The sequence below is a fragment of the Myodes glareolus genome, chromosome 6 (genome assembly GCF_982192425.1).
Source record: "Myodes glareolus chromosome 6, mMyoGla1.1, whole genome shotgun sequence".
Taxonomy (NCBI): Eukaryota; Metazoa; Chordata; class Mammalia; order Rodentia; family Cricetidae; genus Myodes; species Myodes glareolus.
In genome coordinates, this window is record NC_142031.1 from 4,771,348 (window position 1) to 4,785,883 (window position 14,536).

Consider the following 14,536-nt stretch of genomic DNA (forward strand, 5'->3'; position numbering starts at 1 on the left):
AGCTGCTGGGCACCTGCCTGTGGGAAGCTTCATCAGGGCAGGTGTGTGAACGTTTACCAGCAGTCAGTACAGCCACTACTGTGTAATGACACGCTGAGAGATGACAGTGATCTGTCACTGTGTAAATCTCACATAAAGTAAGTTCCAGAGACACCACTGGGGGACATGGTCTCACCATGGAATCCACTACTGACAGGAATGTTATGAAGCACACAACTGTAAGAGAACTGATTTCTAATGAAAATGCAGTTTACTGGCCTCTCATGAAAACACAAACCTCTGGTAACCCTGAGCTAGGACGAGGAACCCAGGACCTGCTTCCCACCAGCTTTTCTCTCTGCCCGGCCACAGGACTCAAGAGAACCATTCTGATAGGACATGAAATTGCTACTTCCTGTCAGATGATCTGAGCACAGCCACCTGGGAACATCCTCCTTCCTCACTAGAGGCCACAGTCACTGCTGCGTGTACCCAGAACTGCCCCACAGGGTATAGGGTTATACTGAGATACTTGCCTCAAGATGCACCTTCAGGAGACTGCATGTCCTCTACCCACCTGCAAGGCCACAGTGAAGTGGCAAGTCTTAGTGTCCCGGACGATGCTAGTATTCATGGCCGACTGGATGCCCCATCGCCACTGCAAGTAGCCCACGGTGTTCTTGTCCAGGTTCCGAGCTAGGACAGTGGTAAGGCCAGGCCGGATCCCACGGGATGAAAACTGCAGAGCACAGTTTGTCGTCACAAAGCTGGGGGTGGGGGACATAGACAGAAGGGTCCAGATGACACGGACTCTTAGCTGCTCCTTCTCTCAGCAAGGAAAGCAGCAGAGCAAGCCTGTCTTTCCAGGATCCTCCCTGGCGGCCCCACTCCCCACCATCCACTCTAGCAGAGCACTAAATGCTGTGTTTGGAGCCAACGGAAGGCAGTTCTGGTGACACTCTCAAACACAGTGGCTCAGGACAGTGCTCCCCAAACTCTGCTCAATGCTGAAGTCACCTGGCTGATGTGCAGCCATCAATAGTGGGCTCCTCTGTCAGGCATTCTGGTTTCTTCAGCACGGGCTTGGAGCATGAGCAGTCTCCAAGCGACATCAACTCATCACAAAGAGTAGCGCCACCTACCCCAGGCATACGCCACACAAGTCAAAGTCCTGGGTGGATCCCCAGCATGTGCAGTGCTTACACATACACACATACGCATACACTAAAAAGATTTTATTTTCTATGTTTTTATCTACATTCAGGTATGCGTGCCCTGTGTATGCCTGTCAGATCCTCTGGAACTGGGGTTGTAGATGATTGGGAGCTGATATATAGGTGTCAGGAATCAAACCCAGGTCCTCCACAAGAGCAACAAGTGCTCTTAAATGCTGCAGAGATGGCTTACTAATTTAAAAAACCTGCCCAGGGATCCTGATATTCACCATGCTGATGAGAACCAGCTTTCCAGGAAGGACTCTGAAGTCAGCTTCCAAGGAAGAGCAGCCCCACCTCCTGGTTAGAGGGAGGAGGCTGACAGACAACTGGTTCTGGTGTACAGCCCCAACGCTCACTGCTTGTTATCTAGCCATTTCTTTCTCGACTTTCTAAGCTCTAGAGATAACACTTGGGACATTAAGGTAACCATGACACTCTTGACACATTTTTTCCCCCCCGAGACATGGTTTCTCTGTGTGAACTCAGAGATCCTCCTTAAAGGCATGCACCACCACCACCACCCAGCAAACTCACTAACTTTTAATCAGGATTACTTTATACTCCCAGTAGCTTCCCTCAGCCAAATGACTAAAAAGAACCAATTTCTTAGTTTCCACGAGACCCAGCCATGCTAGAGAAAGGCTGCATTTTCCTGCTTCCCCTACAGGAGCCAGGGGAAGCAGCAGGGAGAATGTCATCGGTAGAGTTCCAAGAGAAAGCCAGAGAAGCCGAAAGAAGACAGGGATGAGAAACCAGGTTCTGTCCCAAAGGGAGGAAAACTGATCAGCAAGGCAGGCACTGGACAGAGATCGAGACCATTCCACAGGGCTGTCTGCTTTGGGGGCCAGATTCTCATATAGGCCAGAGCTTGGCCTCGATGAGCTACACAGCACAGGGAGGGTTTGAACTCCTGACCCTCCTGTTCCTACCCCTCCGACAATGGGATTACAGGCGTTTACAACCATGCTTGCCTTTCCCATTTTCTTTTGGAGACAGGGTCTTACTAGATTGTCTACACCAGTCTCAAATTTGTAACACTTCTGCACCAGCCTCCTGAGCAGTGGGGATCAGAGGCATACACCACTAAGTCTGGCTTTACCCAGCAGCTTTGTTTGCTCTGACACAAAGTCTTCTGTATTCTAGGATGACCTCAAACTCCACAAGAAGCTGAGGATGACTCTCAACTTCTGATCTCCCGGCCTCTACCTATCCTATCCCTGCCTGCAGTTAGGAATATTATGTTAAGGTCTGTGACTTTTGTTTATGTTGCGTTTGTTTAACACTGTGAAGCTGTGATTCTTTGCCTGTCTAGAACGCCTGATGGTCTAATCAAGATCTGAACGGCCAATAGCAAGGCAGGAGAAAGGACAGGCAGGGCTGGCAGGCAGAGAGAATATATAGGGGAGAGAAGTAGCCAGAGGAGGAGGACATCAGGGGCCAACAAGCCACAGAGCAAGAGTCAAAGTAAAAATCTATAGAAGAGAACAGGAAAAGCACAATGTAAGTTAAAAAAAGCTGGCAAGAAACAAGTCAAGCTAAGGCTGGACATTTCTAACAGTCTCCATGTGATTTATCTGGGAACTGGGTGGTGGCCCCCCAAAAGAGCCAAAAGCATCCTCCTACTGAACTGCGTCACCACACACCTGGTTTTATACAGCAACTTTAGGACTGAGCTTGGACTTGGCCACGGAGGAGGGAGCCCTGGAGGGAGACTGGCTGATCTGAATTCTGTACACGAGGACAGACTAGCTCTGGCTGGCTTGGAACTCGGAATGCAGACTACGCTGGCCTCAAACTCAGAGACCCATCTGCTTCTGCCTCCCAAGTGCTGGGGTTAAAGTTGTGTGCCACCACATCTGCCTCTCTGTCCTGATTACAGATTGATGTGCCCGGTCCCCTCAAGGTTCCGCTGCTGCGACTCCCTACGAGAATGAACTATCACCTGGAATTGTCTCCCTCCCCTAAGTTGTTTTCAGCAGGGTATTCTGTGTTACACGAGCTGGGAAGGGAACTTGGATGAAGCCTGGAGTCATCACTGTAGCTGCAGAGGTTGTAAAACTCAGGTGTGGCCAACTCCGCCCAATAACCAGGTAATCCCACAGACAGATTCTGTTTCCCAGTCCTCACAGGACTGTAAGGTAAATAGTCCCACGTGGGCTGGGCCTGCTCTCCCATGCAGAGCTCTTTCAGCTTGCAGGCTGCCCTAGCACTTGTCCAACTGCGCCCACACAGGACAAGTAACTTCAAATGTCCACAATCAGAAGATGTCACAGGCTCTAATACAAGTTAGCGCAGATCACCAAAAAGGAGTTATCTTGTGTATTTACCATCTTGGTGTGAGATTACGGAACAGCTTGAGACCAAATAAAGGCCCCTGGAGGTCTCCAGCTCCAAACTCCAACTGTTGGGAAAAATAAACAGAGAAAGCATTACTGGTGTTCTTTCTACAACAGCAACCCAGGGCTCAGCATGAACCCGGCCAGGCTCCCAACAGAGGACCGGCAGATTCCTAACGCCTCAGTATCACCTCTGCCCCAGACTGTAGACAAGTACTCCGCCAAAGAAAATGTCCGTCCTGAATTTTGACCTCCCTTGGCTCAAGTCAGAAGGGAAGGAGACTGGTAGTCCACACCCCTCTCCACCATGGTGCCACCTGCTGCATCTCCTGGCTGACAGATGGGACATGAGCCCCGATGGAGTCCATCAGTCCTTCCGGCACTCTCCTGGATGCCTCACTGACTACCAGAGCCCAGGCAACTTTCAACCAACAGCTTCCTCAGGCAGTGAAGGTTAGCTGTCATTGACTAGTCAATAACGGGACCATGTGTGGACACCAGAATCCAGCGGGTCTTACCTCTCCCCATCCCTTTGCAGAAGTGACCCGCCGGAGTGCAAAGTTAATGGAACCGCCACCATTGCCATTCTGGGTGGAGAGACTTCCGGAGAGGATCGCTGTGTCTGTAGCTGTCAAGGGTGCCTAGGGGAAGATGGCCACGAGTAGCGAGTGAACAGAGGCAATGGGGACACAGGTCACCTGGCATTTGAGGACAGAGACAGGAGGCCTCCCAACCGCTCTGCTCTCCTCACTTTATATCAATGGCATGGGGCCACAAAAGCAGTAGTTTATTTATTTTTTTACGAGGATCTCACTACAGCTCTGGCTGTGGGGCTGCACAGATGAGTTAGCCTCCTTGTGGGATAAGATGCTCCTGCCTGTGCCTCCTAAGCGCTGGCAGGAGCCACGACACGCAGCCATATGCATTGATGTTATGTATATGGCACTGGGAATCCAGTCCACGGCCTGTGATTATCAGCACTCTACTTACTGAGTTACCTCTTGAGCTGCACAAATTCAAGAGAAGATTCCCTAAAACCCACAGAGAGCGGCAGAACACCAGGTCTAGCGTGTCATGGCAGGAGCTACATGAGACCCCCACCCTGTGCCTTCCCACAATGTGTTGTCCAGGCTCTTTACTCCCAGTCTGCCACCAGGGTTCTGGCTGTATTAAGGGCTCTTCAAGAACAGCAAGTTTCTTGGCATTAACTCCATGGGGCAGGCTCACGCACTTGATAATAAAATGAAGATGCTGTGTAGGCAGAGACCTTGGTGTCCTAAATAGAATGGCCTGCCCCTACTGCATCCAGGGACAAAAGGGTGGTGTTCGAATTCCCTGGCTCAGGACCAGAGCTGCTACTGTCTTCCACATAGTCAAGTACTTAGAACCTAGACTAGCTCTAAGCATCATCTGCCAGCAGGGCTGCCTTCCTTCTTAAAATGACTATGACCTTGGGCATCTATGCTTACCCCATTAGCACTCCTAATTGGCAAGACCTGGGACCTTGGGAGTTAAGTGCCAACACTCAGCCACCTTGTGTGTGTGTGTGTGAGCCAAACAGTAACAAACAAGGCCAAATGGAGCATGCTCGCAAGTTCTCTCGCCCTTCCTTCTCCCCTCTCTCAGTGGCTAATTGCAGCCTTTCATAAATAACGATGAGAAACCCCGAGCCGACTCCCATCCAGCTGCTCCGGCACTGCGCCTCATTAACTCAGGCCCAGGCTGTACTTGGAGAAGTGTCTGTGCTTTACCTCAATGGACTGGGATATGTGCATTTTATTAATCTCAATCTGCGGAAAGCCACTTCCGGACACATCTTCATATTCCTCATCATAGCGATCAAAAAGGTCAGTGGCATCGACTCCGACGCTGATGGTTCCCTGGGGCAGAAAAGCAGGCAGTCAGCATGGTGCTGGTGTTTGTGGAATGAAAACATTCAAGTGGAGTGCTTAGGCATCTGACTTCACGGATGGACAGTACTCCATGAAGTCCGTGAAGCATGAATGTCACAGATCAAATAAAAAGCTGCGGAATGCCTTGGAATGTCAGAGCCAGCAAACACCAGCTCTATGGAAGAGCTGGCCTGTACACACCTGCAGAGGGAGCATGCATCAGAGACGAGACATGGGAGAGAGAGCCAATGACCTGAGCATGCAGGGATCACACAGATCCCTGGCGACATCACCCAGACACCGGCTGGCCACCTGGACTAAGCACCTTTACTTCAAAGCCACCTCTCAATCCCATGAGACCTAAGAGTGCCCTCCAGACCAGGAAGCAGGTACACAATGTGCACACACAGTGTTCGTACACGGGGTGTTTACACACCTTTCCGCCTTTGAAAACTAAAGACAGCATGTTCCAAGAAATACTAAGCTAAAATTTTGTTGACTTGTTGTCTTAGTTTGAGTTACTAACAGCTGTGAGGACATCACAACCAAAACCAAGATGAGGAGGAAAGGGTTTACTTGGCTTACACTTCCATATCATAGTCCATCACTGAAGGAAGTCAGGACAGGAACTCAAACAAGGTGGGGGCCTGAAGGCAGGAGCTGATGCAGAAGTCATGGTCATGTTCAGAGACGGCCCCTCCCATAACAATCACTAATTAAGAAAATACTCTACAAGCTTGTGTACAGCCCAGTCTTAAGGAGTCATTTTCTTAATCAGGGCTACCTTCTCTCAGATATCTCTAGCCTGTCAAGTTATCATAAAATTAACTGCCAAAAACCCTTCACAGAAAGACAAACAACATTTATCATTTTCTTTCAAAGTTCTAAGACTTTTCTCATGGGTCTATCTTAACTCAGTATATGTGCACACATTGTACACACATACAAAACCACATACATTTTTATTAATTTCTCTTTGGTCTATTTATTATTTTTCAAGATACTCACTTTGTGGCCCAGGCTGACATAAAATTCACTATGCATACTGGCACGGAACTCGAAGCAATGCTCCTGCTTCTCAGCTGCTAGCATTCCAGGATACACCGACAGACCAGCCTGACCCCATTTTAAGATTAAAAGCCATCTTGTTACAAGGTCAAAATAAGATCACTCCTGTTTTCTGTAAAACTTGGGCTTGACTGTGTCTTAACACGTTTTCTGGAATTTGACATGTTCTATATCCTATACCCTAACCTCTACCCCGATAAGATGTTCTCCCAAATAATTCTGAAATGTTTAGCCAAGTTCCTACATAACCAAAATTCCTCTGGAAATACCCCAACCCTTGAAACCGCCCCAGTCTTGCAGTTTTTTGGGCTATATAAACATCACCTTTCTCTGTGTTTGATGCTATTTTCTCAAACCCTGCTTTGGGGAGCTAGCCCTATCTGACAGAAAACAACACTTGCAAAATTTGACCAAAGGATTGGGGTAACGTCTCTACTCTCATTTGGGATTAACAAGCCACCACTCCAGCGGCACAACCCGCTTCCTGCAGGGTGCTTGAGACAGCACAGCCAAGGATGAGGATCTGGAATTCCTGAGCCTCCTGCCTCTACCTCTAGGAGGTGTGCTACCTGATTACTCAGGGTTTTGACAGATAACTACATTCTTTAAACTACCAACAAGTGTCCCCAGGAAGGGGAGGTGTGCAAGCACAGATTTATGACAGACACGAGTGATGGCCTCAGGGCACCTAATGAAGGAGCTCAGATAGAGGCCACAAGGGGCTGAGCACAGACACTGGGAGGCGAAGGCAGAAGTAGCCTCTGAGCCCAGAGGTCAAGAGAGCTTAAGTGACATGGTGAGCACTGGCCCCCCGAAAAAATGCTCGTCCTTAGCTTTGTGCTTTGAAAGTGGGGCCTAGTGGGAGACTCCTCTCTCTCATCCTGGCTACAAGGTGAAGGTCTGCTTCATACTGCTGCCAGGATGTGCTGCTACAGGCCCCCTAAGCAGGTTCTACAGTCAACCCTGGATGAACAAACCTGTCTTCTTTTTGAGACAGGGTTCAGCTTGCCATGTAGCCCTGGCTGGCCTATAACCCGAATGGCAGATAGGCAGCCTCAGAGGGTATGCCATGTGACATTTGTCTAGGACCATACCAACTTCACCGTGATTTTGTTGGCTTAGCCATTAGCCAAGACATCCTAACAAAGGATCACCAGCAGCAACAGTTGCTTTGAATTAAGATGCAGTGGGGGTTGGCGAGATGGCCTAGTGTGTAGTGGCTGTACTTGCCACCAAACCCAACTCTCCGAGTTCCATCTCCAGAACCCACATGACAGAAGGAAAGAACCAACTGGCACAAATTATCCTTATTTCCACACACACACACCATACCCAGCAAAGTAGGTGTGACAGGTCACACTCACCTCTCCCCCAGTGGACTCTGTCCCTGTCTCTCACATCTAACATGCAGGTCGTAAATGCCGAGCAAGGTCCCCACTCTTCTCCTAGTCACACTGTCTTGGCATTAGAAGGTGTTCATTTATTTGCCCGTGTGCCCATGCATATGTACACACCTGGCCTGGGCACATGAAGAAACCAGAAGAGGGTATCAGGTGTCCTCCTCCATTCCTCTCTACTTACTCCTTTGAGGCAAGGTCTCTCCCTAAGCCTAGGACTGGCATTTTCTTGGCTAGGCTGGGGGCCAGCAAACCTCAGTGACCCTCTTGTTGCTCTCATCAGACATGGCATGTTCATGCCCAGTTTGTCACGAGTGCTGGAATCCAGTCCTCATGATTTTGAAGTAGTGCTCTTCTTAACCCAAGCTCCTCCCATCTAGCTCAAGATGAAATGGAACAGCGTGTTCTTGCCTCCGATGGCCCACGTGATGTTTGCTGACAAATCGCTTGGTACAGCTAACTCCTTCCAAGCTCAGTGGGTGTGGGCAGCCTTAGATGTGCCTTTGGGTGGCAGATGGCCAGTGTGCTGGCCTGTAGGGTGCAGGGGTTGTCATGCTACTCTCAGTCTCAATCACAGACGGTGATGGGTAGGTGTGACAGCTAGGAAGTGAGGTGGGCTTGCTCTGCTGCAGGACCTACCACAGCGCTTCTGTCATCTGCTGAAGGCTGTCACCAGGGCTGGTATTTTCTGTGAAGGGCTAGAGTACATAACATTTTTGTGGTTTCAGCCATCTGGCTGCTGTCTGCAGTGTTCTGTTCTGCTGTGCTGTGAGGGAGGAGCAGATAACAACCAACTGACTGTGCTGTGCTCCACGAACCTTCCAACCTGAATAATGCGTAGATGTCACTAAGCATCAGTCTTTTTTTTTTTTTTTTTTGATATTCTTCTATCAGTTTCTTACCTCATAGGCCATCAAAAATAAATAAGGCATTGGCTGTGTTTTGGCAGTTCCTGAGAAATGGACGAGTTATTACCATTTGGTATACTTGTCACGATACATTCTTCAATGACAAAATTAAATTGTGTTTTGTTAAAAAAAGTATCAAATTTTCAATTTTTCAGAAAGATGTACGTATAAGACCTCTCTCTCCTTCCCTCTTTTCCAGAACATTCGAGGCAAGTTCTCCACTACTCAGCTATACCTCGATACCTCGAGACACTTTGAAAGACAAGGTAAGTTGCTCAGAGTGGTCTTGAACTTTTGATCCCAAGCACCTAGGACGACACCCCAAACTGCCAAGCCTGGTTCTGACTACCTTTGAAATTGTCATTTATTACTTTTTTTTAAAAATATTTATTTATTTATTTATTATGTATACAATATTCTGTCTGTGTGTCTGCCTGCTGGCCAGAAGAGGGCACCAGACCTCATTTCAGATGGTTATGAGCCACCATGTGGTTGCTGGGAATTGAACTCAGGACCATTGGAAGAGCAGGCAATGCTCTTAACCCCTGAGCCATCTCTCCAGCCCCCGTCATTTATTACTTTTATTTTTATTTCTATTTTTTAAAAATGTTTTCTTCTTTTGAACAGGGTCTTGCTCACATATAACCCAGGAAAGATCTCAAACTTTCCTCTTTCCAAGCGCTGAAATTAGAGGTGCACGCCCCACACCCCACAATTACTACTGTTGAGATGGGGGCTCTTGCTGCGTTGCTCAGGCTGGCCTAGAGTTCTTTGTCGGGCAACTTCTGGCCTTTGAGATCAGTGGTGTGTGCACTATTCACTCAGCCCAAACACTCATCAGCCTTGAAACACTATGGGGAGTGAAGTCACTGAAAACAGAGGAACATCCTCAGATGGGCTGGCTCACGTGGGAAAACTTGAACTGAACACGTTCTCCAATGGCTTGAGGGATAGTTCAAAATCTGTTGGTGGCCTTTCGGTGCGTCAGCTTTGGACAAGAAAGTCCATAGGTGGAACTGGCATTTTTCAACTAGTTAGACTTACATTCCATTATTTTTGTTGTTGTTTTGTTTTACGAGACAGGGTTTCTCTGTAGCTTTGGGGCCTGTCCTGGAGCTAGCTCTTGTGAATTCAAGGCCAGCCTGGTCTACAGAACAAGTTCCAGGACAGAGAAATCCTGTCTCAAAACAACAGCAACACAAAAACAAAAAACAAACAAAAAGGTTCAAGACAGTCAGTTAACAGTGGTGGTGTACAGCACTTAGGAGGCAGAGGTCGGTGGATCTCTGAGTTCAAGGCCAGCCTGCTATACAGGGAGAGTTCCAGGACAGTAGAGACTCTACAGGGCTATACAGAGAAAGCTTGTCTTAAAACACAAACAAACTAACAAACAAGGACAAAGACTGTTCTGAATGGAGGCAAAAAGGAAAATGCCCATGAGTGACGCCTCCATGCTATAATACGAAGAAATTTTAAATGGAAAAATATTTTTTTGGAGACAGTTTCATGTAAACCATGGCTCTGCATTCCCACTTATCTCGTCTCACTTCTCAAGCGCTGGAATTACATGCGGGCACCACCATGACCGACACGCAGGCTCCATCTCCCCAGAGCAACACATACCCAACCACAGGTTAAAATACGGAAGGAAAGGGAAGGAGGGAAGGCATGGGGTGATGGATGGTGTTGACTTCAAGATCAAGTATGAGAAACTGTGCTTCTTCTGGGTCTCTGGACCATGCCATTTGGGGAAGACCAGTCACGCACATCAAGGTGACTACCTAGCAAGCTAGGTAGACTCCAGGCCAGGCCCCTCTGCAGTTGAAGAGAAACTGGTTTGCAGGGTTCGAGCGCTGGAATACCATCACTAGGGAAGCTGAGGCAGGGCGATTGGCCTAAATTCCAGGCTAGCCTGAGTTACATACTGAGTTCAAAGCCAACCTGAGTTACCTAGAAAAACCCTTGCTCAAAAACAAAGAAACCCAAACAAGCAAGCAAGCTTTCTTCAACACTTGGTCCAGTAAATCTATGAATGCTAAGACCCAGGATCCAATGACTACACCTGCAGGGAGGTGTCAGTCTAGAGCCAGCCAGTGGAGTCTAGTCAACCCCAGAAATCATGAGAAGGATTCAGATGGTTGCAGGCTGAGGATGTAGCTCACTGGTAGAGCCTGGATGTGCAAGAGTCTTGTAGTATGAGGGGGCCGGCTTGTTGGGGTTTCCATCCCTCCAAGTACCCCAACAGCTGGCAAGCAACAAAGAAAATCATACACAAGACTCCATAAGGTTATAAACTGATTGGCCCATTAGGTCAGGCTTCTTGTTAACTCTTATAACTTATATTAACCCATTATTCTCATCTATGTTAGCCATAATGGCTCCATACCTTTCTCAGCTGGGCAAGTTACATGCTGCCTCTTCAGTAGTCTGCGCAGGAGTGGCTGAGGAACTTTTCTCCTCCCTAGCCTTATCCTATTCTCATTACTCCGCCTCTACTTCTTGTCTGGTTGACCCGCCTATACTTCCTGCCTGGCCAATCAGCGTTTTATTAAAATACATGATTGACAGAATACAGATAATTCTCCCGCACCAGAGTCTGGTTCCTTCCTCAACAATTCTACAACAAAAACACAGGTGCAGGCCCAGTGCGGTGACATGTCTTTAATCTCAGCAACATATCCAGCTCTGAAAGTTTTTCAAATAGTATATATTCAGCAAGGCCCATGGCAGCACGGGCCTGAAATCCTAGCACCAGGGACACCAAGACAGGAGGAACACAAGTTCCAAGTCATCCCAGGCCATAAGCAAGACCTGTCACAAACAAAGTACTCTCACTGACATGAACTCTCACTGACAACCAAGTGATTGCTTCAGCAAAGGACAGTGAGCATTAGAAGTCTAAAACTAAGGTCCAGTCATCACGTCTCAGCTATAATTGAAAACTCCAGTGAGCCAGTGACTATAGATTAAAAGCCTTTGGTGCTGACCCAAATCTATGGAAAGCAACTAAACCAGACTGGTGATAGTGAGTCAAGGAGAATGCTGGGCTCCAGCAACAACCTGCTTGATGTAATGAACTGTTCTGGAAATGGCTGGTCAGGTCACCCCGAGCTGACAAGAGCATTCCTTCATTTCCGAGAGGGCTCAGAAGGCCCGCTGCAGTCCCAGAGGATTTCCTTCCTGTGTGCCCACAGGCTGGCCTGCAGTTCCAACACCATATGTTTTCTCACAGGAAAAGCGACATCTAAGTTGTGACAGGGACGCCAGCACACACAGCTAATGCAAAGTATCAGTTGTTGGACACACCGAGTGGGGCAGAGATTAGATTAGCTGAAGCTTCTGATTGAAAGTGTGCAGGTTCTCATCCAAGCCCATCAACTGCCCTATAGCATAGTCATGTGAAAGCAAAAACCATTTACTTTAATCCCCACCACCAACAACGCCAATAAATCACAGGTTTGGTTCTCTATAGCTCTGGCAGGCCTAGATCTAAGAGTTCTGTCTGCCTCTGCCTCCCCAGTGCTGGGATTAAAGATGTGTGCCACCCCACTTGGCTAGTTCTGGTAATTTTTTTGTTTGAATGGAGCCCTAGCTGGACTGGAAAGCAGGACTGAGGTCGGCAGGCCTTCTGTCTCTACAAGTCAAGCCACAGCCGTGCGCTGTCTTTCTGCCCGCTTTCCATGCTGCTCTAGAGCGAAGCTGTCACACCTGTTCTGTAAAGAGCAGAGAGTAGATCTAGGCACTCACTGGTGAGACTGAGCACTGGGCTCTGGGTCTGTAAGCAGAACCAGGCACACCAAGCCCTAGGCAACCCTTCATTTCCTGCAATCTGACTTCACGTGTTACAAAACATTCTTCTTTCCAGTTTCACAAAACTCAAAAGCAAAGTGTCATTCTCTTGGGCTGTACACTGTGTGACGGCTTGCAGTTTGCCAACAGGCTGTAGAGCACTTAACTCTGCCATCAGTGTCTAAAGATGGCCACTGGAGAAACGGTGACACATGGTTGTCACACAGCAGGAGGGGGCTGCTGGAAACAGACCTGTGTGTAGCAGGCTCCAGATCCCCGACTCAGATCTCCATGACCGTGTGTGTCCACAGCGAGGACACTCTTACTTTTCCCCTGATCGCTGGTGACAAATAGTCTATGGGACTCCACCCAGTTTCCTGTTTCTTCAGTCAAACTAATCAGAAGAATAGACAGGCACAGCCAGTCAAGAGAGAGCTCCGTTCACAGTCCCATGGCCCCTGCTTCTTCCCCCCATAGACAGTAAAGGTCCTGTCCACAGATACTGCAGCAATAGACTTGTAGTGGTCCTTTCTCTTTATTAATGGTTATGGATAAAAAGTCTCCTTTTTCCATTTTTGAGGCAGAGCCTTAGAATTTCAACAATGACTCTTTACTCACTAAAGTCTCCCCCACAGGCAATGTGGTGGTTTGAATGAGAATGCCTGCAACAGCTCAGGCAATTGAACTCTTGATCCCCAGCTGGCTGCATTGTTTGAGGGGGATTAGGTAGTGCAGCCTGATGGGAAGAATTTAAAGACTGGTAAGATTCCAGTTTGCCTCTTGGCTTCCTGCTCCAGCCAGGCCCAGCACCTGCAGCCAACGTGGACTCTCATGCCTCTAAAACCACAAACAAGCTCTCCTTTCTCTACTGTGTCCTGGTCATGTTGTTTGGTTTGTATAAAGCAGCAGAAGAAGCGGTACAGGCAGCTGAGAGCAACTTGACATCGGCCTTTTTTTGCACTGGTCTTGGACAGCTCTTGTGAGGACAAGAGCAGCCACAGAATCATCGCATTATCTCAGAACCAAGACTTAGACTTCACAACTGTAGGGGGAGCAAACTGGACAGTATCAGCATTTGAAGCCCCTCAGCCTACTGCAGTCTTTAATTCAAGTCTTGCTGATAATGATTCTGCACACACAGCAGCCTTTCATCAGATACGCAGCCTAGGAGCAGTACAGGACTCTGCTTTTCCAAAGCCCAGTTCTTCTTGTGACAAATTCCCAGACAGGATCAACCAGGCTTCTGCCCCTTCTACGCCACAGTCCCACTGTCCCATGTTCAGTTGCAGCCTACTTCTGCATGTGACTCTTTTTGGCCCTCTGTCACCAAGTGCAACAAACATACGGGCTCTAATGAGTTTCCTCCTGACTCTAACCACTTCCACAGAGCAGGCTGGAGCTACAGCAGGCTCACTCTGACGGCTGTGCTTTGCCATGAAAACCTAAACATTTACCTTAAACTTTCTATGTATTTAGTGTGCGTGTGTGCATGGAAGTCAGAAGACAGCTTTTGTGAATCAACTCTATAACATGGACCCCGGGGATCTATGTTGAAGCCGTCAGGGCTGGCAGCTGCCACATTTACCACTGAGTCATCTCTTCAGCCTTATAAAACAACTTTCTTAAAAATCTTTAAAAAATAAGAGAGCAGTCAGGTGTGATGTGGTGGTGGTGCACACCTTTAGTCCAGCACTTTGTGAGTTAAAGGCCAGCCTGGTCTACAGAGAGCTTTCCAGGACAGCCAAGACTACACAGAGAAACTATCTAAAAACCAAAAAGTAAACAATGTATTCATGTTGTTAAGAAAGTATTCTGTGATTTAAAAGTATCTGTATAGGTATTTACAGCCCTCGATAATAATCGTTATTCAAATATTTTCTGATAAAGCTGAATTATGTTTCTAAGCCATTATGTGTGTGAAGAGAGCCTTTCTAAGAAAGGATGCTATGC

The 14,536-nt window shown here is 48.0% G+C and overlaps 1 protein-coding gene across 1 annotated transcript in view; it reads right to left on the reverse strand.

The window, feature by feature from the left end:
* Dnajc11 (DnaJ heat shock protein family (Hsp40) member C11) overlaps window positions 1-14,536 on the reverse strand; it is a 51,214-nt gene that overhangs the window by 9,535 nt on the left and 27,143 nt on the right. Inside the window, exons 5-8 of the mRNA XM_085690140.2 lie at window positions 5,284-5,412; window positions 4,051-4,173; window positions 3,524-3,597; window positions 557-746 (exon numbers count right to left, since the gene is read on the reverse strand). Coding sequence (XP_085546266.2) covers window positions 557-746; window positions 3,524-3,597; window positions 4,051-4,173; window positions 5,284-5,412 — 516 coding nt within the window. The remainder of the gene's footprint in view (window positions 1-556; window positions 747-3,523; window positions 3,598-4,050; window positions 4,174-5,283; window positions 5,413-14,536) is intronic.